The sequence below is a fragment of the Prionailurus viverrinus genome, chromosome A2 (genome assembly GCF_022837055.1).
Source record: "Prionailurus viverrinus isolate Anna chromosome A2, UM_Priviv_1.0, whole genome shotgun sequence".
Lineage (NCBI taxonomy): Eukaryota > Metazoa > Chordata > Mammalia > Carnivora > Felidae > Prionailurus > Prionailurus viverrinus.
The window spans coordinates 120,816,335-120,839,714 of NC_062562.1; the positions used below are offsets into that span (position 1 = coordinate 120,816,335).

A 23,380-nucleotide genomic window follows, 5' to 3' on the forward strand; every position below is an offset into this window, starting at 1 on the left:
AAAAAAAAATCAATCAGACACACCCTTTCCCAACTGAAAGAGAGATGTGGTTGTATTTACTCTTTAACAGGGACACCCTGGAGACAAAAATGCCACAACTCATACAGGTACTTGAACGACGTTAATTGTAGACCCGATGGCAGGCCGGGGGGGGGGGGGGGGGGGGACAAGGTTGGAGGGGTCAATCACGTGTCATAGAGTGCCCTCAGCTGCTTTCTTCACCCACCCCAGGTCCTAGTCCTGCGCTATGTCAGGTCGTGACTAGATTTACAGGGAAGGGGAGTTGTGCCCGGACAGCAGCTCAAATACCTGTTAGTCATCTTAATTGTGCTTACGAGTTACGGGGCCAGGAAGACCCACCTTATTTGGGAGCATTACTTTTTAAATTAATTTAGTGTTTTTCTTATTGCTAAAATGACGCACGTTTTTGCATAAAACTGAAGGGGGCGGGGGGCGGGGGGGAAGCCATGGATAACCTGAGATAACCATGTGGTGGGGTATCTTTCCAGTGCTTTTCTGTGCATACATTATTCTTCCCAGTTATAAAAAGAAGCATGACTAGTGGCGGTTGGAGGGTTTGCAAAAGTGGAAATAGTCCATACTTTTATTTGTAAACGTACCATGACGACATGGTTCTGGTTGGCATGGGGCATCTCCGATAGAAGGCCTGGCTTTGGATTAGTTCTTTGATGTCCTTGAGTTTGAGGCTCAGAAGTGCGGTGCTTACCTTCCCCAAACCACAGTCTCTCTCCAGAGTTATTCACAGAGCTTCTAAATGACCCACTTGAAAGAGAAATGCAGCTTTGTCTGTGACCTAGACTGCTTTTCTCAGACTCTGATTCTGTTGCTTTCCTTTCTCTTAGATGGAGAGACAAATGTCAGTGAACTCCAGCCTCCTGGGAATGCAAGGTCCAAATCTCAGCAACCCCTGTGCTTCTCCCCAAGTCCAGCCAATGCATTCAGAAGCCAAAATGGTAAATAACAATTATCATCATCCTTGTGTTGTTTCGCGGCTTTGTCTTTTGACTTCTACTCTGACTTCCACATTTCAGTTAAGTTAGGTTAGATGGCTCCGTCGTCGTTTTTGGTGAAAAGGTCTTTTCTGTGGAAAAGCAGGACAGAGCTTGGCTTGCTCTTTGAGGATATTTGTTATTGAAGCTTGGCATCAGGTGACCATGGAACAAGCCTTGAATCGGCTCATGGCCTTAGGGAAAAGGACATTTAGAAGTTTGGGGAGATCCATAGGAGTTGAGGTGGGATACACCCAAGTGTATGTATGTTTTCTCAAATGTGAAATTAACGAAAACAATCCAGAGTTTCTCTTCTTCAAGGTGGTCACAGTTTCAGTGCCACTCTTCCTGTCCCCACATCCGTGAAAACAGACATGTGATTTTTCAGCACACACTGGTACGGAAATATTTTTCATTTTTTATTATGGTTGTCAGATGTGACGTTAACTCAGAGGACCACAGCCTTGTTTTCCTGCAGGGTAACTGCGCCTCTTACTGAAATACATGATTTTGGGTGACAGCCTCCAGTGGCTTTTAACATATGAGATTTGTGTGCAGTAAGGTCAGTCTTTCCAATCACAGGGAAAGATTTATGCATGGTATTCTATTAAATATTAATAAAAGCAATGCATGTCTGTCTTTGCACCATAAGGTAAATTTGCTGGTTGGACAGATACTTGAAGTAGGTCATTCAGTTTTCATGTAGTTAAACTCTGACTCCACAATTAGGAGGCTATCAGATGGCAACAAAATACACTGTAGCAAAGTTTTTAGTGTCTGATATTGGATAAGAATAGCTTTGCTACAAGTTAGAGATTTATTTGGTTTCCTGACTGATAGTGTTGGAGACCGTGTCTGATGGCTGGTATGAAGATGTTATTGACAGTTCTGAAAATTAGCCATCAAAACCTACTGGCTTCATTTTCAATGGCAGCAAGGTTTTTTTCTGTTGTTGTTTTTTTTTTTTTTTTTTTTTTTTTAATGCCTGCTTTGGTCACTTTTCTCTTGGAAATTTTACTCATTTGTCTTTCGGCTTCTTGATTCAAGGAAGCGCCTGAATCCCCAGCGTTGGCTACCTTGGGCAAATAAAATCTGTGGTTAAGAGAGTTCTCTTTGCCGTGCCACAGCCCCGGTGACATGCCAAATGGCACCGGCATCTTCAGCAAAGCTCGTTAAATCTTTTTGGAATCGGCAAATATTTTTTCAGCTCCAGCCCTGCGGTGCCAAACCAAATACTTGCTGGCAGAGTAAAGTTCAAACTGGCATCTGTTTTGGAGACCGGAGTAATGCCATTTACTTTTTTTTTTTTTTTAAGGAAAATAAAAAATGAACTGTGAAGGTACTTAAGAAAAGAACAAAATTCACTTATTCATATGTATGAATAAGTGTTCTAGGTCTGAGCATCCGATGCTATTCCCCTAGCTGGATTACTTCTGAATCATCTTGTTTGGTTCAGGGTCTGTAACCCTTTTGAGGGACCTCCCAGACAAACTTTAGGTGGATTCTTACACACAGTTCCAAACCAAATTTCCCTGACAATTGATTTTCACTGGATTATATGCCACCACTTGACTCAGAAATGTCCTACCCTTCTCTTCTTACTGGCAAAGAAGGAGAATGCTTCCAGAGGGAGTACGGGTTGATAATCGTATATACGTATGAAATAAGAACATATGATATGGCCAATTATTGTGAATAATATCAGCCAGGGACAAAAGGAAATTGGTCTGTACCTATAAAAGAGTGTTAGCCCACAAATGTTTGTCGAGTTAAATTTACTGAGCAAGCACACAACTCTGCTGATTCATGCTCTAAGTGGATGAATATTTCCAGATCCATGATGTCTGGGCTAATGAATTCCATCATGGAGTTAGGGCTTAAGGAGCACGGTTTTTTTTTTCTCTCTGTCCTAACCTCCCAGCCCTAACGCCATTATCACCGATCCATTATTCCAAAGGGGGAAATGGTAGCCACTTATATTTGGGGGAATAGCATTTACTTAGTAGCCTGGAAAAGTGTTTAGTAATTGGCTTTTAATGCATTACTCAGCATCTCTATTCTTATTCTGCCTTCTTTATTCACTGGAGAAGCCAGTTATTGCTGTCTACTAACCATACAGTGTTTTCTAGCAGCTTTGGGCTGCTCAGATGAAAAGCTTTTACGAAAGACAAAGTAATGGAGAAAAAAAAAAAAAAACTTCCACGATTTTAATGTCAGCCAGAGCCTCCCCAGGTTTCTCTGAACTATGGGCTTTGTTGTTCTATGCCTAATTTTCTTCCTGTGTAAGACGGGAATGGATTCCAGATTTCAACTCAGACTCCTGTTTCACTGTTTTCAAGGACTTTTCCAAAGGTCACACATGGGCTATTGTGATGAATGCACTCTGCGGGGTGTGTTCTCGGAGCACATGAGAAACCAGAGAGCTGCGAGGGAGCCGTCGTCCACACCACAACACTGCATGCCTATTCTCTGGGGGACGGCAGTGTCACAGTGTCTATTTCACATTCTCTATTGGCCACTGACAAAAGCCATCACCCTGCATCTCTGGTGACGCTTGGAGGTCCTGGAGGTGGACAAAAGATTAAGACAGGATTGCTTTAACGATACGGCTTTGTTGGAAGCTGTCCGACTAGTGATTGCTCAGTAAACTGGCCATTTTTATTGTGGAAGAGAGCAATACAGGTGTCCCCAGCAAGCTGTAGAGTGTGTTAATCTGGGACATCCAAATCAAGAAGGACAGTGCCCTTCTTTTCATTTAATGTACATTGGTCTCAAGCTCTGGACTTCAGTGTACTGAAGTCACATCTGTCCAAGATGGTTTTGTCATAATCTGGCAGGTTATAATTGAGTTTTATGGATTCTTTTGCTGAAGAATTAAGGCAACAAACAAGTGAATACATGCATATTGGATTTTGTTTTGGGGGTCAGAGCAGACTCAAAGCTGTGAGAGCTTTCCATCTTTCCAGCCACCCAAACAACAGGTTCTTAGATCCCTGAGATCTGTGGGTGTCTTCCATGAAAATGGGGTCTTCTAGAAAGGAAATCCACTGCATACCTGATGGGCTTTTTTGACATTCATAGGGGGAAGGGAGAAAATGAGGGGGTTAAGCAGATAGAAATGGAAAAGGGAAGAAAGAAGGAGACAGAAAGGGTAGGGGGCATTTAAACCAGACAGGGACACATTTCCAGACTCTTCTGGGTGTGACTGATTCTGTCGTGGTGTGAATATGGTGTTCTTAGAGTTACGTAGATTTGTGTTCATTTCTATTTGTGAGAATGAGACCAATCCTATCTAACTTTAAAAGAGGGTTGCTTGCTTGCTTGCTTGCTTGCTTGCTTTCTTTCTTTCTTTCCACCAATAATGAGATTGGAAGCTAAATAAGGGGGTGGGGGGAAGTTGTCTGTATGCCTGTCCTGTGTCTCAGTAATGTTGAGATGATTACCATACTGAAACCAACTAAAATGAAGGGTGACATAGAAACCCTCTGGAGAGGGCTGTGGCCACTCTGTCTGGAATTCACCTTCAGTTTGAACAGGGTTAGGGAAGTCCAGGGAGTGTTGATACTAAGGAGAAGGTATGTATACAGCTGTGATCGGATTTTGCCCTCAGGACAGCACCGTGACAGGGCTGTTGTCCCCATTTCCTAGTTGAGATAACTGAAGCTCCAAGTGGTTAAAAAACTGGCCCAACAACACAGCACATAGTGGAGGCTAACACCTCAGGGCTCCAATGACAAAGCTTCTTCATCACAATATTGACCCTTTAGATAAGAATATCATACAGGGGGTGCCTGGGTAGCCCAGTGGGTTAAGCATCTAACTTCTGATTCAGCTCAGGTCATGATCTCACAGTTTTGTGAGTTCAAGCCCTGCATCGGGCTCTGCGCCGACCCTACAGAGCCTGCTTGAGATTCTCTCTCTCCTCTCTCTGTGCCCCTCCCCTGCTTGCGCTCTCTCTGTCTCTCTCAAAATAAATAAACTTAAAAATGTTAAATAAAAAAAAGAATATCATGCAGCTTCCAGATAACAGTAACCAGCAGATGACATCAAATTCATTGGCGTTAATTTATGTTTTCGTACAAATGGGAGATAAGGATGCCAAGGACAGTGTAGACGTCCAGATTACCTGGGAAAGATGAGGAGTGGTTGGTAGTTTGGGATGTGCCCCTTTGTTTAACCAGAGCTCTGTGGTCTCGCTGACTGGTTCAGCTTCCCTGCCTCTTTCTCCAAACACATTTTTAAATTTATTTTATTTAATGTTTATTTATTTTGAGAGACAGAGAGAGACAGAACACGTGCGGGTGAGAGGCAGAGAAGGAGACACACAGAATCCAAATCAGGCTCCAGGCTCTGAGCTTTCAGCACAGAGCCCCATGAGGGGCTTGAACTCACAAACTGTGAGATCATGACCTGAGCTGAAGTTGGACACTTAACCGACTGAGCCACCCAGGTGCCCCTTTAAAAAAAATTTTTAATGTCCTCCAAATACACTTTTTATCTTGATGTTTCTTACTTTACATGTGTGTCCCCCCACTACTCAACTAATTGGGATCTCCTTGAGGATAATCTTTGCCTCGTGTAAGCTCCTTGTACTGAGAAAGGCCCCATGAGTGAGACCTGAATTTAACTAGTTGAGTTGAGTTGAATTAAAATAATGAGAAGGAACCAAACAGTAGCAGTGGAAATGGAGGTGGAATGAGGTGGATAAGGGGCAAGGGTGGGGCTCAGGAGAGGGTAAAACAAGGAAAATGCTAAGCAAAGTAACAAGCTGATAAAGAGTACTTGACTACATTTGACTTCTTCGAAGGACAGCTGGAAACAACATCTGGCTTTTTTTTTTTTTTTCCTTGAGAGAAAAGCAATATGTCTGTTACTGAGAAAATAGAAGTTAGATTAGCATCGCCCTCTTAGGAATTGAGAAGGGTCAATACTAAATGCTATTTCTTCCATTGTGATAGACTAGCTGTGCTGTATTTTGGTTGTCGACTTGTCAGTACATCAGCTCTAGTTAGGTTTACAATTTATTAAATGGATACATAAATCTATGCATCAATGAATGAATGAAACAACAAAAAAAATAAAGGTGGAAAGTCGAAGCCTTTCAGCGGCAGAGGGTACTTAGTGAAGATCTTGCCCAACTTCCTCGTCTCACAAGTGAGGATGCCAAAAGCAAATAAAAGCTCAGGGAAATCAAGCCATCATTTAAACACAGAGATGGGCCTCCCCGTGCAGACCTTCACGTTTCTACCCAGCATAATGCTTTTTTCGTCAGCTGTACTGATAAATGACTAACAGTGTTTCTCTTCTTGGCCCATAGTTTCCTCCTGGCAGATTGGCAGACAAGAGCTAGGGCGGTATAGTGAGCAATCCATGGTCAAATCTCCACTTTGTTTTGAATGTCAACCTGGGTGTGTTTGTGTTTGCCTTTCCCCTCCCTAATTATCGAGCTGGATAACTGTTTGCCTACGGTGCCCCTTGACCACCCACTGTCCAACAGATAAATCACAGAGAAGCCTGCCTCCATATGGAGTTGCCTGGAAAGTTTATACACATGAAAAGACAGTCTCCAGGTAACATCTCTCTGGCACTCTTGAGAAATGCCGCTTTTCGATTTGCCTATTTGCTTTAATCACCCCCAGTTTCACTTCCTAAAAGTCCAGGAATTAAAAAAAAAAAAATCAGTGAATGAATAGGCTGTCTGCTTCTCAGAAGCTTTGTGGTGAGGCAGGAAATGCTGTTTGACTTTAAAGAAACTCTCATTAACTTTTGAATCATGCCAGAAGCCATGTGTCCCTGTAGCTGGGGATCAAAACATGATGATGGCCCGAGCCAAGGTGGCCCCTTTTTTTCAGAATCCTCCTCCCTCGCTGCTGTGAAAAAACTGTCCAGTATGCAGATGAGTAGGAATTATGTAAGATTCCATGACAACAAAAACAGCAACAGCAATCTATGCTATCACTAATATGAGTGATGGATCTCATTTTAAAAGCAATTTGCTTTCTTAAAATAACCTGGAGCAAATAGTAACTAGTTAACATTAATTAAGCACTTGTATATATGGCAGAAACTATGGTAAGCATCTTATGTTTTCTCATTTGATCCTCACATCAGTCTGATGAGGGAGATACTATTCCATTTTTTTTAATTTAATGTTTATTTATCTTAGAGAGAGAGAGTGTGTGTGTGTGTAAGCAGGGAAGGGGCAGAGAGAGAAAGAGACACGGAATCCAACGCAGGCTGCAGGCTCTGGGCTGTCAGCACAGAGCTCAATACAGGGCTTGAACTCACAAACTGTGAGATCATGACCTGAGCCGAAGTCGGACACTTAACCGACTAAGCCACCCAGGCGCCCCAGGGAGATACCATTCTTACTCTCGTTTACTAATAAACTGAGAGGTTAGGTAACTGGGGAAGAACCTAGAAGCTGGTCAAATGTGCTGGGATGTGAACCCAGGCTTTGGGCCCTTGGTCCTGGCTCTAAACCATTATGATTTGCCAGCAGGGGAATGATCATCCTATGAGTTTCTATTAGTGGGGCACTTTCCAAATTGCAAAGACTTCTGTATACAGATATCATTGGAGCCTCGTAGCAACCCTGTAAGGTAAACATGGAAATATTACCATCTTCATTGTATAGACAGAGAAGTTGAGTGGCCTTTCCAGCATCATCCAGTGGCATAACCACACCCTGCACCCAATATTCTGTGGCTTTTGTCCTGTTTCTACTTTATCACGCTGTCTCTGGTGTCCCTATGGTAACTCATCCTGAAGAGAAGCAAGCTCTTACCAAAACAAAACTCAGTGGTAAAAGTGAGAGGAGGCTCAAATTAATAGCTCAGGCCCAGCTACCTATTAGCTTATGCCTATTAGATTCTCTGTTGCTCATCAACTAAACACAGGAAAGAAGGCTGATCCATATTTCTGTCTGGCCAGGACAAATGCTGAATATGAGCTTAGTTATGGTTATTAAAGAATTGAAAGCAGGAATATTTCTCTAAGAGTGAACAGAAACCCCAGCTCTTTTCTGTTGGCTGAAAGTATACCCCATTCCTATGTGATTGCCACTTTGCCCTTTTAAACTATAGAAAGTTGAATTTAGGAATTTATCGTGCCGTTTTTTTTTTTGTAAAAAGTAAATGATCCGATTATGAGATCCTTGATAAGAGCTAGCAACCATTTATTTATATTTCTACAGAACAGAATACATTTCCACAGGATTACATTCCATGTGCTGATCCAAACTTCAAATACATGGGATTACACATTTGATTATATTTGTTTTGAAAATAAGAATCTGAGAGATTATCAATTGCCTATGAATCACCAAATTCCAAAGAAGGAAAGGAGCTCAGGAATCATTTAAGCAAAAATCCTTTCCCTTTAAGAAACAAAGGCTTGAAGGTCAAGTTAATGGCTTGTCCAAGGTCACATAGCTAATGCCCAGAAAGAAGGGGAATTAGAACTCAGTTGCTGGATTTTCAAGTTTCTAGAACTTTGCTCTTCATGTGCTAGGCGGGAATTGACAGGGAAAGCCATCTGCTAGTTGCTGTGATAGTGAATTCTCTAAGGGGAGTGTTTCCTGACGTGTTTTCTGCAGTCTGGCTAGCAAGGCAAAGTCCCTGGGGAGAAGAGGGTCAATCAGCTTTTCCCTTTCACATCATGTCAACTGGGAATTGAAGGTAACCATCCGACTGCCCAAAGAAATGGGCCCACTTCTCCACAATCCTTCTTGAGACTGGCGGTTCTTGACATGATACCACTGAGCTCATTCTTATTCACCGTCCAGCGTGTGGATACACACTGAGTATTTCACCTCTTGGCACTTAGGACAAACTGCCTTGATCTTGTCTGCCACCCAGCAAAACTAAACTTCCCACGTCTCCTCTGTTTTCCTTGGGTTCGTGGACCTTCTAGGGGCTTTCGGAGGTCTGTATTGTGCTGACGCAGAGCATTGGCCCAGCTCGCCGCTCACACAACACAAAGGGGTATTGAAAGACCCTTTCCGTCTGATCTCGTCTCTTGGCTCCCCCCCTCCACCCTCACCAGCAGCTCCTCATACACACGTTCAGACACTCTCCTCTAGGACTCATTGTCTTCCCAGTTTTATTTCGTTCTCTTTCTGTCAGTATCCACCCTGTTTTGGTAACCATGGCAATAGGTGAAACACAATCCCAATATTTGCTCCCTGCCTCTGTCATCCAGCCCAGCACGCGTATTGCCGGGTCTTGTTTTTGTGTTTGTTTAATGTTCCCAAGCCTGAAGTCAGATGCATCTGGGCAAGAGCACTGCACATGGTCCGGTTCGGAACACCCCCTCTCAGAAAGTTTTCAGGCACGTCTTCTTTGTGTTCTGTGTGCGTGCGCATGTGCGTGTGTCCCTGTCTGCTTTGGAACATTGTGCACGTAAGTTCAGCTTGTGTCAGAATAGGCAGGGGGGGACAAAAAAGGAAATTTTACAAATCTTGTTAGGGGGAAGTTCTGCTTTGTAGAGATATATTTTGGTCTTTTTCTTGGAATTTGTGTATCTTTCCAAGATTTTTGCCAGCACAACTAATAACGAAAGTTTGCTTTGCACTTTGGGATGATGCCTCTGCCTTGATTTGGCTTTTTATGTGGCAGCTACAGAAAATCTGTCAGAAAATGTGTGCCTTGAGGGGGATGGAAGGTGAGACATGGGGGTGGATGGAAGGGGTAATGTTTTCCTAACATTTTGGGATTTTTCTTTTCTAAAAAATTAAAGAGAGAACTTAATCTTTGAGGGAAAAACAAACAAGCAGTGTATTTTCCCTCCTGGCATCCTTTTAAGATTGCCTTTTTATCCCCCTGCTAGTGTGAAAATCTAGCTGTACTGTGGTACTATAGTATTATATGATTGTTGTGTTTGCCTTGGTATAAATATGATGAATCGCTAGGTTCTCAGACTGGCTAAGCCCCACACAATAACAAATGTCAAGTATTTTTATTTTGAAATGGTGGTTGCAGTCACCAGAACAGAAGATGTGTTTAAGGAAGATGAGATTTTCGTCCAACCGTGGCCTTGGATCCTAAAAGCGCAACCAGAGAGGCAGGGCAATAACGTGATTCCAGTAGCCAGCCAGGATCTGAAGTGTAAGAGGGAGCAGGAACACACTCGGGTAGAATTTCAGAGTTGGCAGGTGTTTCCCTCGCACCCTTTCCGGGAACATCCTTCTCCCTTCTGGCACCTCACGTGGGAATGCACCCGTGTTTCCATGGTACCCAAGGGCTCGGTCTGGTCCTGTGTCCCTCCCAGCCTCTCCTGCTCCACTCAGCCCTGCACACCGTGGTCTCTCTCTGAGCCTGGCAATTTCCTAAAGGCTTCTCGCTCTCTCTGGCTGCCTTGTTTGTCCTACTGTAGTTCCTTCGCCTCTGCAAACTCCCCCCGTTTTTTTTTTTCAAGACTCCACTCAAATGCACCTTTCCTGTGAAGTCTTCTCAACTTCCTCAGGTAGAGAGCAGTCTTGCCTTCTCTAAGGGTAGACTGCATTTGCACCTTGCTTATTTCTTCCTTGTGGAGCTTTATGATGTATCATTGTCCGTGTACTCGCCTCACCTCGCCTGTGAACACTTAGAGAACAGAGGCTAATTTGATTCCCCTCCAAGTCCCCGGGTTGGCATCTCTCCTGCATGTTCTAGGTGCCCAGTAGATGTTTGTTGATAGAATGAATGAGGAAAAGTTTGATAAACCAATTTAGATGGGGATGGTACTGTGACTTAAGATGTCACCCCACACTGTGGGCTTTTTAATTTTTTTTTTTTTTTTTTAAGTTCCAGGGATAAGGTAGGACTTAACTTTGATGATTGATTCACAAGTGATAGAATTTCAGGACCCATCACAAGTGGATGGGAAAGATATTTGAGCAGGTGAGAATCCTTCCTACAATTTCCTAAATCCTTGCATCAGTCTGTACCTGGGGTTCTGCCAGCCACGGCCAAGGGCACCTCTCCAGAGAAGCCCGGGGAGAGCCCTCTGGGCCCCTTGTATGGTACCTCCTACGGGTGAGATGGCTTTATATTAAGGCACTGTGATACTTCAGTATTGAAATCTCCTTGGTGCAGGCCCAAGATTCTAGTACCTTTTTTAATACATAAATTCGTGAATTCCAATGGACTTTTGGTCAAAAATTAATACATGGCGACAAATTTTTGGAGATACGTTAAAATGAAAATATTTTTTTCTTGTTTCCCTGTTCGTATATGTAATATATCAAAATTAGCTCACACTGAATGTATACTTTATATCCTGTTTTTTAAAAATTTCACATATTATGAGCGCTTTCCCGTATCAAGTATCTTTTGAAAACATTTTATAATCGTATGATTTCTCCTATGGGTGTCACATAAAAATTTTAAGTGGTTAAAATTTTTATTTCATTTTTGGGTTTTCTCTACTCAAAAAAAAAACCCTTTGATTATAAAAATAAATTTAAAAAATTGATCTGAAGTTATCGAATTACCTTTTTGATTATTTCCATAGGATAAATTCCAAGAATTAGGATTACCAGGTCAAAGAGAATGAAACATTTAAAAATCTTTGTGTATATATTACCAAATCTTTGTATGTATATGGTATATATATTGCCAGTTTTTTAAAATCTATACTAATTTTCATTCCTGTCTGTAATACAGGAGGATATCTACCTTACGGCATTTACACAAGTGTTAAGTATTATCATTTTTTAACAAAATCTTTGCCACTTTCTGTTTGCATTTGTTACGTTATGAGTCATGTTACGTCTTTTTCTATATTTGTTGGCTACTTGCGTTTCCTCTTTGATACATTTCTGTACTTTCCGCAGCAATTTTTCTTAATTAGGGCTAGTATTGGAGTCCAAGGGGGAAAATGACGGAGCAGACTGTCCTCTTCCTGCTGCATTTTTCAAATTCTTATTAACTAGCTGGCTTTCTGACCTTACTTTACCCATTACACATTTGTTTGTAAGACCTTACAATACATACCTTAAAATCTGTTTAGTAGTTGTTTTGGTTGTTTCACTTGGTTTACACGATTTTGCTTAGAAGCACAGTGTTTTGAGAATTTGAAAAAAAATTCTCCGAACGTTTTCTGGTTTTTATAGTTACTCCCCTTATTCATTACAAACATGTTGACTTATCTAGGGATATAAATGTGGCTCTGCCACATTTTCTGTGTTTATCTAGCCCAGCCTTTGTCTATTTAAATATATATCTGAGTATCTTAAATAAACTGAAGATACGTCTGTGTCTTTCGCATTTGCCTGAGGCAGGATTATGTGGATCCTGCTTTTATCCCATTTATGAGAAATCAACCTCTGACCGTTTTATTTCACCGGTCACTATGTAAGTAGATGGGTCTATATTGATTAAACTTTATCATCATGACTGGATGGTTAAATGTCGCTGATTCCATTCTCCAGCAAGAAAGTTAAACAGAAAATATAAAACAGCTTAAGTCCTGTGGGGTGATATTAATGGAGAATTATTTTAAGGTTGAGTGAGTCTTCTGGTGACCAGACTGTAACCTCCTTACTAGTGCATAGGCTCCCCAAAGGGAGGGATCTGAACACCTAGCACATATTTGACACAAATTATCTCTGTATCAGATGAATGAATACGAGTAACTAATTATATAATAATAATAGGAGACACATTGAGCACAGGCCATATTACTGTGTGATGTCCATGTAGTAAAGATTTAGGGAGGCACTGTACATAAAGTCCTATAGACTTGGCACTTACATGTATTATCTGACTTAATTCTCACAACTATCCTATAAATAGTGTATCCCTGTTTTTACAGGCAAATGACTTGATGTATAGTGTCCAAGATCATTCAAGCAGCAAATGGCAGACCAAGGATTTAAACCCCACTTTGGGATCTGACCTTTCCATGCTAGGCCTTTCTTTGGCAACCTCAAAATGACATGGTGACTGGATTCTAGTAGGGATGGAAGCATGGAATCAGCCAGAGTCAATTGGCAAATATTCATTATTAGTGTCAACTGTGTATTAGGCCTCCTTTTTTTTTTTTTTTTTTAACAGTATGCCCCTGACATTCCTGAGGGCTTTGCCTGGCATTGTTTTGAATCTCCAAACACACGCATGTGGTGCATCATTTCCTGCACCCAGGGCAACAAGCAGAGAACAAAACCAAATTGTAATTCTGATCCTGAGTGGAGGGCCAAACTGACTGTCAAATCCCCACTCAGAGCTGTGGCCAATGCAGTTCGAGTCTGTGCCCCGGCAGAAGTTCAAATTACTGTAGGTCGTGGAATTTGAGGGTTCTTTTTTTAATACTTGAAACCTTGAATGTAAATTGGAGAATACCAAGTCTCTATATCTTTAGCAGTAATGTTAATAATGACTTCTATTTCATGTTTTAAGATCTGCAGAACATTTTCACACCTTCCACATAGACCAGCACGCTAGTCTCTCAAGGGAGCCACAGCTCTCAACTGGAATTAACAATAAGGTGTTTTCAAATTTGTTTTCTCTTTGAGTAACAGAATGAAGCATTAAGAGCAAAGACCTGACGATCAGACTGCTGAGAATGAAATCCTAGCTGCATGACCTGGTTGCTTGACCTTTTTGTTCTGCATTTACTCATCTATAAAATGGGGATAATGGTAGGGCCTCTCCTAGAGATTGAGGGTTAAATGAGATGATACAGGGAGATTATTTGGCATAGTACTTGGCATGTAGTATTCCTTCTCCCTATATATATTTCTTCCCCTTTTCCCTGCTTCAAAGGGTACTTCTTTTTATTTTATTGGTTTAATTCATGATGGCTAAAACATACTTGTGCAAAGTCCATAGTCTCGTAGAGAGCTGAAGCTAAGAGAGATGAAGTGCCTCACCGATTAAGTACCTCACCTTTGATCACTCAGCAAAGTGGTGGTGAGCTCAGTTGTAGAATTTAACTCCCAGTTTTGATTAATGCGCTAAATTACTGTGTTCTTTATAGATACTGGACTAGAGAAACCCAATGGGAGTTATACAGCTGTTGCTTTGAATTCGCCAATTAGTTGAAACACGTAAAAATAAAGATGACTTTTAGAAATGCTTTTAAATAGTTAAAATTATTTTACAGTTCAGTGCAGCATATTTTCAACTTTCAAACACATGGTATTGTTTTATGGTTTGCTAGTTCCCCAAACATATGAATATGAAAATATTTTATAACATTCAAATATCAGAGCCGAAGTTACACAAAGGACCAAAGCTCACCAACAAATATATGTTAAATTCCATGGCCTAAAATAGGCTTTTGCTGTGTCTGTACAAATTACTTTAGATTATCCAAATGTTTGGAATACGTCTAGCCACGAGACCCAGCTATGTCCCTTAAAATGACACGAGTCGTGGCATGCCAATTTGGGGCATTTAATTTTTTCCAAAACACCTAGAATCATTATTGGTTTGCGTGAGAGCATCCCTCATGCTCTGCAAATGGGTTTGGAAGAAATGCTAGTGAAGCAGAGGAAGAGTCCCTCAGTCCCGTGAATGGCGGTAGTTGAGTCTCTGGGACACGGGTAAGAAGGCTCTTTGCCAACGTGCCCTTTGGAACAACCATAGCCGTGATAACAGAGTGTGAAGACCTGATTATTTTCCAATCTGGTGAATGAGTCCAGCTGTTCCGCAGGCCAGTATGGGGTATGTGAGAACATGGGATCACAGCAAAAGCGCGTTTATCTCACTCCATCATTGCAGCGAACTTTATCTCCTGGGAATGTTCTCAAAGAGCAAGTCTGGACAGAGTCATGGCTTAATGACCAGGGGCTCTACAAGAGGGTTGTTCCTGAGTTCCAGTTACGCAAAGACAGGGCCTGCATTTGTAAGGAAAGATAAGCTAAAGAGCCGTGCGTGTTCCTCAGACAAAGATAATTTGTCACATCGCCACCATTAATCTCTTAGTTCCCGGCTCACTTGGTTCCAAGAGATCTGTTTTATAGATTTATTACATATAAAGCAATGTCTTTACCAGTCCACTGAGCGATCAGCTCATTCGTTCCGCTTTTCATTCAAAAATCTTTATTGAGCACCTCTAAAATGCCAATATTATACTAGGTTTTGGGGGATCAAACTGCAAATAAGACAGAACTCAAGCCTTTAGGAACTTACAGTCCGCCACTGAGTATGTTGTGATAAATATTATGATGAAGGCAAGTACAAAGCTTGTGCCTCATTTTCCTTCGTGGCAGTGGTGGCGAGGCTTCCGGGGATGCCCTCCAGGAAGACCCCTCGGATGAATTTTGCTCCTGCATTCTCCAATAAAGTGGCCACTGCCCACATGTGAGCATTTAAATGTTAAGCTCATGAAAATAAAATAAAATTTAAAATGCAGTTCTGAGTTGCGATAACCACACTTTGAGTGTTCAATAGCCACACGTAGCCTGTGGCTACCATGTTGTACTACAGAGGTAAGGAACATTTCCGTCATCACAGAAATTTCTATTCAACAGCGGTGGTCTAAGCTGATTGGCTGGATGGGAGAGGGAGGGTTTTCCAGGAAGAATAAATGGGGTGAGCCCAAGCCTGGAGACGCTGAGGAAGAAATGACATTTAAAAAAAGTAGCTATTAAAAAAAAACAATTATTATAAAAATTTTAGATGTGCGTATGTATTGATTCAAGAAGCATTTATTATGTTACAGCTGTGGATTTTGCAAAGATGCATAAGACAAAGTGTCAGCCTCTGAATAACTTACATACATATGGGTGAGGTAGGAACCATAAAAAATGACCATGGGGCGCCTGGGTGGCTCAGTCGGTTAAGCGTCCGACTTCGGCTCAGGTCATGATCTCACGGTTCGTGAGTTCAAGCCCCGCGTCAGGCTCTGTGCTGATGGCTCAGAGCCTGGAGCCTGTTTCAGATTCTGTGTCTCCCTCTCTCTCTCTGACCCTCCCCCGTTCATGCTCTGTCTCTCTCTGTCTCAAAAATAAATAAACATTAAAAAAAAATTAAGAAAAAAATGACCAAAAATCTGTATCTTGAGTTCAGAAGAGACTGATTACTGGGTGTTCGGAAGGAGAATTGGAAGATCGGGCCAGTCTTCAAATCTTCATGAAGTTGTTGCTTTTGATCTGGGTCTTGAAGAGGTCTGTGAGGATTCAGACAGGGAGGTGGAGTTAAATTCCTACCCTGGATCAAGAAACATTCAAATTTCGCACAGTTATTCCGGCGTTAGCGTTCAGCAAGCAACTGAGAAGCTGAGGGCTCTCCCCACTGGCATATTCATTAATGTCTTTCTACTAAGACTGCCATTTATACAATGGGGAGCTTATTCGGCTGTGCCAACTTACACGGAATAGTCTCCCTTCTAAATGGTGTTAGCATGGATTAGTTTAGGGAAGCTTGAGCCAGATCTTGTTTGCATTAGGTGGCTGAAAAAAGGATGGGGGTGTGTGTGGGGGGGTGGGTATTAAGGATTATGCAAATCACTGGCAATATGTAGCCTGTAAACTGGAGACTTCTGTAAAAGCTGCTTTTATATGCCAATAGGTGAGGGAACTTGGAAGCAGTTGTGAGGCATATTATGGGGCAGATGACTTAGGCAGATCCAATGAAAATATCAGTAAATGCTTATGTACATATATAAATTCTAGTCTCTGAATTGTACAATCGGATCTCACGAAACTCCTCCCCGGCTATTTGTTCCCTGAAGTTACAATGACCACTTCCTTTCTGTGTTTGGTATTTTTCCTCCGCTGGAAGAACCTATGAAGTGCAGCTGAGGTCTTCCTTATCACAAAACCCACTTGTCCTTCCATTTCTAGGATTCTGATGTACTTTGTTGTTTGGGAAACGCCAGTCATAGGACCGTACATGAAGGAAAACTTCCAGCCATCCAGAAAGAGAAGGATTCGAGAGGGTGACAGAGAATGGTCTCCTTAACAAAAACTATTCTGATGTGTGCTAAGATTCAGGTTGAGATCAGGTCTTTAGAAACTGTGTATGAAATAAAGTGAAAAACAGTTTTGCAGATCCCTATTTAAAATCTCCTTTAAAACGGGATAATACAAGCTCTCTCCTCTGTCCTTTGCCAGGAGAAAACCCTTCCAGAATGTCTAACACATTAGAAAACAGGGGCGCCTGGGTGGCGTAGTCGGTTAAGCGTCCGACTTCAGCCAGGTCATGATCTTGCGGTCTGTGAGTTCGAGCCCCGCGTCAGGCTCTGGGCTGATGGCTCAGAGCCTGGAGCCTGTTTCCGATTCTGTGTCTCCCTCTCTCTCTGCCCCTCCCCCGTTCATGCTCTGTCTCTCTCTGTCCCAAAAAAAAATAAACAAACGTTGAAAAAAAAAATTTTTTTTTAAATAAAAAAAAAAAAAGAAAAAAAGAAAACAAAAAGACAACTGGAAGTATGGCATGAATAGTTTGGGGGGAAAGGAAAAAAAATTTTTCCCCATTATCCCTTAATATGTAATTTCTGAAATTTATTTAAAAGTTGTTTGATATCAACGCGGGAAAAAGAAATTCAAAACAACAATATTCTATCTGGACTTTATACCTTGAACTTCTCAAGACCAAGAAGACATCATGAACACCTTACTTGGCTGCACAGTGGGTTTTCTGCACACTTGTTCAATCAACTGATTTCTATTTGACTGAAGGTTGTTGGGTCACCAAAAGTGCCGCGGGGTTGAGCAGATTTCAGTGCCGCCTTTGGAACCCCAAGGTGGATCTTCGGCAAATAATTCCACTAAAGGCAGGCCTGACTCTCACACAGGAGTCGTGTTCCCAAAGTGAGTTTAAAAGTCAGTCATTCAGAACTCAAAACACAGATTTCCTCACGAGAAATGTCAGAGATGGTTACTTTCCCAGGACTGCCCACAAAAGCCTTTTATTCTATCATGTATCCGAGACTGTCTCCATGTGTTGAGAAAAGAATGGAGTAGTATAGGACAGGACCCCCCCCCCCAACCCCATCCCGAGGGACAGCACTTGTTATTTGCTATGGAGACAGCCACCAGGACTTCAGGGAGAAAGAAAGGGAACACGTTTCTCCCTGAGGGGAGCCTATCTCTGAAATTATCCCTGGTACAGCCTTTTGCAGAGTGAACCTTTATCACTCACGTTGTATTACTTTTTTTTAAATGACAGCTCAATACTTCTGGAATTAGGTGTGTTTTGAACTCTCTCTTCTTCTATTATTGTGAGCTCCATGATGACTGTTCCGCACATTACTAGATTCAGAAACTAGGGGAGTGATGACCATATGACCATGGAAATCGATGTCCCTGGGATTCGTCATTAGCAAAGGCACGCAATCTCCTACGACTTATTGACATTTTCCTAGCTCTTAAAAATAGCCGCAGTGTGCCATTCTCCCATGTGATTGATACATTGTGACTTTTTGATGTCTGAGCAATTGATTGGTTGATTCTTTTTAGCATCAAAACCAAAGACAAGAGTGATGGAGATGACCTAGAGAAAGGTGAAATCTCTCCCCTCTGAGGGTTGAGCTAATTGATGAAGCAATTCTATATGCTTGCTTCATCTTAGAGGATAAGCCTTTCAAGTCCTTCTTCATCACTAATGACGCCAACATTCTCTAATATTTTTTGCCCACCTAGAAAGTATATCCGTGATACTTTAAAATGTAAGTTACTACCCCTGCAACCTTAATTCACCGCTAATGATATACTCAGGACATTTTCAGCCAGTATCACAGACTGTTTCTTTTTCTTCTTTTGCTTTCACTCTAGGAGAGTTGAGTCTTGGATGGCGAAGTAGACCCTAGGGTACTGTGGCTACTTGTCCATAGCAATCAAAGATATTTTTGAAAAAAGAAAAAGACAGAGAAGTGGACCTTAGAACACTTAGGAAACTGATTCGTTTCTGTATTGGTTTGTTAGGGTTGCCCCAACAAAGCACCACAGACTGGGTGGCTTAAACAGCAGAAATTTACGGTCTCACAGTTCTGGGGACTAGAAGTTCAAGATCAAGGTGTCAGAGGAATCTGTTGGTTCCTCTGGGCTGGGGGACGGCCTTATACCAGGTCACTCACCTTGGCTCGTATAAATGGCCACCTTGTGTGTCTTCACAGGATCTTCCTCTGTATGTCTGTGTCCTGATCTCTTCTTATAAGGACACCAGTCATATTGGATTAGAGCTCACCCATATGACTTCATTTTACCTTAATTGCCTCTTTAAAGGTCCCATCTCCAAATCTGGCTATATGCAGAAGTACTCTGGGTTAGAACTTCAACATATGAATTGAGGAGCAAGGGAAGGACACACGAATTCAGCCCATAACAGTCTCCAAAAGTAATCCGAAGGCTACCTAAATCTTAAAATCTTAAGCAGAACGCTGACCAACACTCCATGATTCTCCTTTGCAAAATCAGATCTCTAATTCCAGGGAAGTTCTGTGGGAATAGTAAAGCCTGACAGTGCTGTGTTGGCCTCTACAATAAAGAGCTCTTCCTTGATAAGCATAGCTTGCAGATGGACCCATTTCTGAAGCTTAAAAGCAGAGCTAGGGAAAAGAGCCAAGAGAGGTGCCCAGGGTACAATTTAAGAAGGCACTCACTCTCGGTGCCGTGCAGTGACTTTGCACCGAAGCATTTGCAGGAGTTTGAGAGCGAGTATCCCCTTAAACTTTTGCCCTGGCATCTCTCTGGCCTCACCCTAGTCCCAGCACTTCCTGAGGGGAAGGCAAAAGCTGTCCGTGTGTCATTCACACAGCTCTTTCAACCATGTTCCGGCAAACACGTAGTATTTTAGTAGTATTAACTAGTATTTCAGAAGTAGACGGAGAGTGTAATGGTTAACAGGGGTGGAGGGAGGAAATATGGGTCCTGAGTCCTTCCCTCGTGGCTAGCGACAGCCACTGAACCAGGAATAGGTTTTGGAGTTCCTGTGCCTTATCTCTACATTCCTAACCCAATGGGTTACTTGCTCTTCATTGGCCATATTCTCAGCCATGTGCTCGATGGTCTAGGGAAAAGCATGGAATTTGGCAAGTGGGTCAGTGCCCCTCCGTATGAGTCTGTGCTCAGGCTCGGAATATGCTGAGGTCGACCTTCTCGGATCGGTGCTGTGATCCTCCCTGAAGAGGCCAGCTGTACTCTGAGAGCTGAGAAGGAGCACACGCATGCCTACCTCTGCCTGTGGCTGTTGCCTGTGCTGTGAACTTGAGAAACCTGTTTCTGCGGCGGCAGAGCAGAGCCCCGCGGCCCAGGGTAGATGTGTGCACACTGCTGGAGCACGCTGCTGCCGTGGCATTGGCTTGGAGCTGTCTAGACAGGAGGGAGATTTCCTTCTCCCCCCTACCCCGCCCCCCCCCCCCCCCCCCACCGCAGCCATTGATCTGACCACTGAAGCAGTGCTGATGTTTTTCTTCAGAAGTGGCATGATTAAGGGGGCAGTGAATGCTGCTGTTTTCTAAGAGGCCAGGGAGGACAGCTCAGCCCAGCGCTTTCAGGATTAACATTTTCCTGTTTCAGGACACCTTGGCTCTCCGCTTTTGCCCAAGAACGCATACTTCTTCTGAGAGCCTGCATAAGTGCTCCTACGAAGTCCAGCCCCTTGCCAGCTCAGTGCCTTAGTGTGAGTCTGTCCAGCCTTCCTAATATTTCCTATTCCAAGGGGAAAATGAAAGCTATCTCTGCCCTTCCTTCTGACTATCAAAAATGATGCTGTAGAGGGGTGCCTGGGTGACTCAGTCGGTTGAGCGTCGCACTTCGGCTCAGGTTAGGATCTCAAGGTTCGTGAGTTCGGGCCCCGCGTCGGGCTCTGGGCTGACAGCTCGGAGCCTGGAGCCTGCTTCCGATTCTGGGTCTCTCCCTCTCTCTCTGCCCCTCCCCCCACTTGCGCTCTGTCTCTCTCTGCCTCTCAAACATAAAGAAAAATCATTTTTAAAAAAATGTTGCTGTAGAATGTCCTTTGGAAGTTGGTCTCTGAGGAGCTTCAAAGCTAATTTCACAACAGCCCCCCCCCGTTTTTTTAGTGTTATGGGTAACTTTCACCAGTAATATTAGCAAAGATAAATTCGCTAGTGACTTGAGGGAAAAGAAATTTCTCTTAGAAGGAAAGTCTGCCCATTATTTTCTTCTCCTGTCACGCCACAGAGGGCAACAAGGAAAATTATGTTCAGTGTGGCATCCGTCTGGAGCGGCCCATTTTAACACCACGAAGGCTACTTGAGCTGTGTCGTGTGGCGAAATTATATAATCTGAGACGTTGCTGTTCAAAGTGGGAGCCCTCAACCTGCAGCCTGAGTGTCACCTGGGAGCTTGTTGGAGATGCAGGATCTTTGGCCCCACATCAGACTTACTAAATGCAAACCTCCATTTTCATAAAATCCTTAGGTGGGTCGGAGGCACATTAAGTTGTGAGGAGCCCCTGATATATAGGAAACACTGAACCTGAGGAGATTCTGGCCCAAGGCAGGAATGTTTGAATGACCCACTCTACTACCCAAAAGCTGCAAAGGAACATTAGCAGCTGTGTCACAGAAGATGGTTTTTTCCTGTCTGGTCCTTTTGTGATTGGCCCCTGGCTTATCCGATCTTTTTAAGACTCCCTTCAGTTTCTAATAAAGCTTAACTGATGAGCTCTGTTTGTGAAAAGCCCAGGCCCTAGTAAGTACACACTCCCCCTGGGCACACAACTAAATAGTTTATGAGGTAATTCGTATTTTAATGTCTTTACTAATGAGCTCTTTCAGTAATGAAATCTCCTGAGAAAATGTTAGTGGTTCACAGACATTTCTTAGGATTCGAGGGCAAGGAAGCTGATAAAGCCGGAAGGTTTAGGCTCCACTGTAGAATATAGTTCCAGTTCAAAAGAACTCCGATTCTTCCTCAAAAAAAAAAAAAAAAAAATCAGAGGTTTTTCTTTTAATACGTTATTTGCTAAGCTTCTATCTCCTTCATCATTTTTCATGTTAGAAATAAGAATTTCTTTTCCTGCGGCAGTTCTGGAACTCCTTACGGGTGCTGTAGGTAGGTAATATGGGGGCTGCTGATGTGTATAATCTTATATGAACAAGAAGGTCAGATGGAGAAGAAGAGAAAAAGGGACACACACACACACACACACACACACACAGGCAAGCGCACACAGCAACACCCAGTCTGAGATTCAATGGCCTTTCATCACCTGTATTTTAAATTTATCAGCAGCATCATTTCTATAACAGATGATGACTTCATCAATCACTCCTCATTAAAAGTAAGGCCAAAATGAACCCCATAATGAGAAGGAAGCATTTAGAGATGCAAAGTAACTGACCGGCAAAACCGTTATCCACAGCATGGCAGAATTCTGTCCTAAGGGAGTTACACCCAATTCCCTTTAAGTGAGGGAACGACGCAATGTCATATGGGCTGGCTGGCAGCTGTCTAGAATCCGTAATGGTGGAGGGACTCACCTTTCTGCTTCCAGAGCTGAGCAGAGAGAAGACACTCACACATTCTTGAACCCTAACTTGAAGCCAGACACCTAGGCAAGGACCACGAGGCTTTTTTTGTTTCCAGTTTCTCCCTCTGAGGAAGGTTCAAGACATTGTGCTGGGCAGCTGACACATTGCCTGTGGCCTGTGCTCTAAATGACGGTGAGGCATGGCTTGATCCTGCTTGGCATGACACAAAGATCAAAGCCTCCCAGCATGTAATGGATCATGAAAAACAGCCTTTGTTTACCAGTTTCGCCCTTTAATTTGTTAACAGCATCCCTCCCTGAAGGAACAAGCATTCTCAACTGGATGCAGGAGGTGGATAAGATCCTGTAAGGTGTCAGGAGAGCCCCTCTAGAGTCACTGCTCACAGCGGTGGATGGTGTCTGTCTCCGTAGGAGAAAGGCCAGAAAAATATGACAGAGTCCATGAATGTATTCCAGTTGGGCCGGTGGCCATGTGGCTGGCTTCAGATTATGCTTTGTTACCTGATTGCTTTGGATAAGCACGTTCAAAAATAATGACTTAATAGCCCATGTTTTAATAACATGTCTGTAGGTCGCTTGGAACAAGGACAGTGACGAGCAGTAGTGTAATGTTTTGTTTTGTTTTCCTACAGGCAAGGCCTGTGGCACGCTCATGGTAGTCTTTGCAAATCCAGACCTATACAAGCCAAATTTAGTGATAAATCTCTCGATCTGTGGGCATCTTGGATTTCTATGAATGAGGCAAGCAAAGAGATGCGTAAGACTCCTTTGAAATCCAAGTTATAACTCTGCTTGTCACCGTGAGGAAGAACACGTGTGGATAGGGGAAATCTCTTTCCTCAAAACCAGAGTTGGCGATTTTGAGGGCAGAGACTGCGTCTGAGCATGACCCTTTGAAACTAGAGAGAATGTGTCCCAGCCAAGGAGGGCAAGGTGCTAGCGCTTAGTGTTGTGACACAAGAAGAATCTCGGACTTCTGGAGAAGAC

The 23,380-nt window shown here is 42.8% G+C and overlaps 1 protein-coding gene across 5 annotated transcripts in view; it reads left to right on the top strand.

Annotated features, from left to right (window-relative positions):
* CREB5 (cAMP responsive element binding protein 5) overlaps positions 1–23,380 on the top strand; it is a 417,870-nt gene that overhangs the window by 324,549 nt on the left and 69,941 nt on the right. For all 5 annotated transcript variants that reach the window (XM_047850976.1, XM_047850980.1, XM_047850978.1 and 2 more), the window contains one exon: positions 864–974. In XM_047850976.1, the coding sequence (XP_047706932.1) occupies positions 864–974 (111 nt within the window). The remainder of the gene's footprint in view (positions 1–863; positions 975–23,380) is intronic.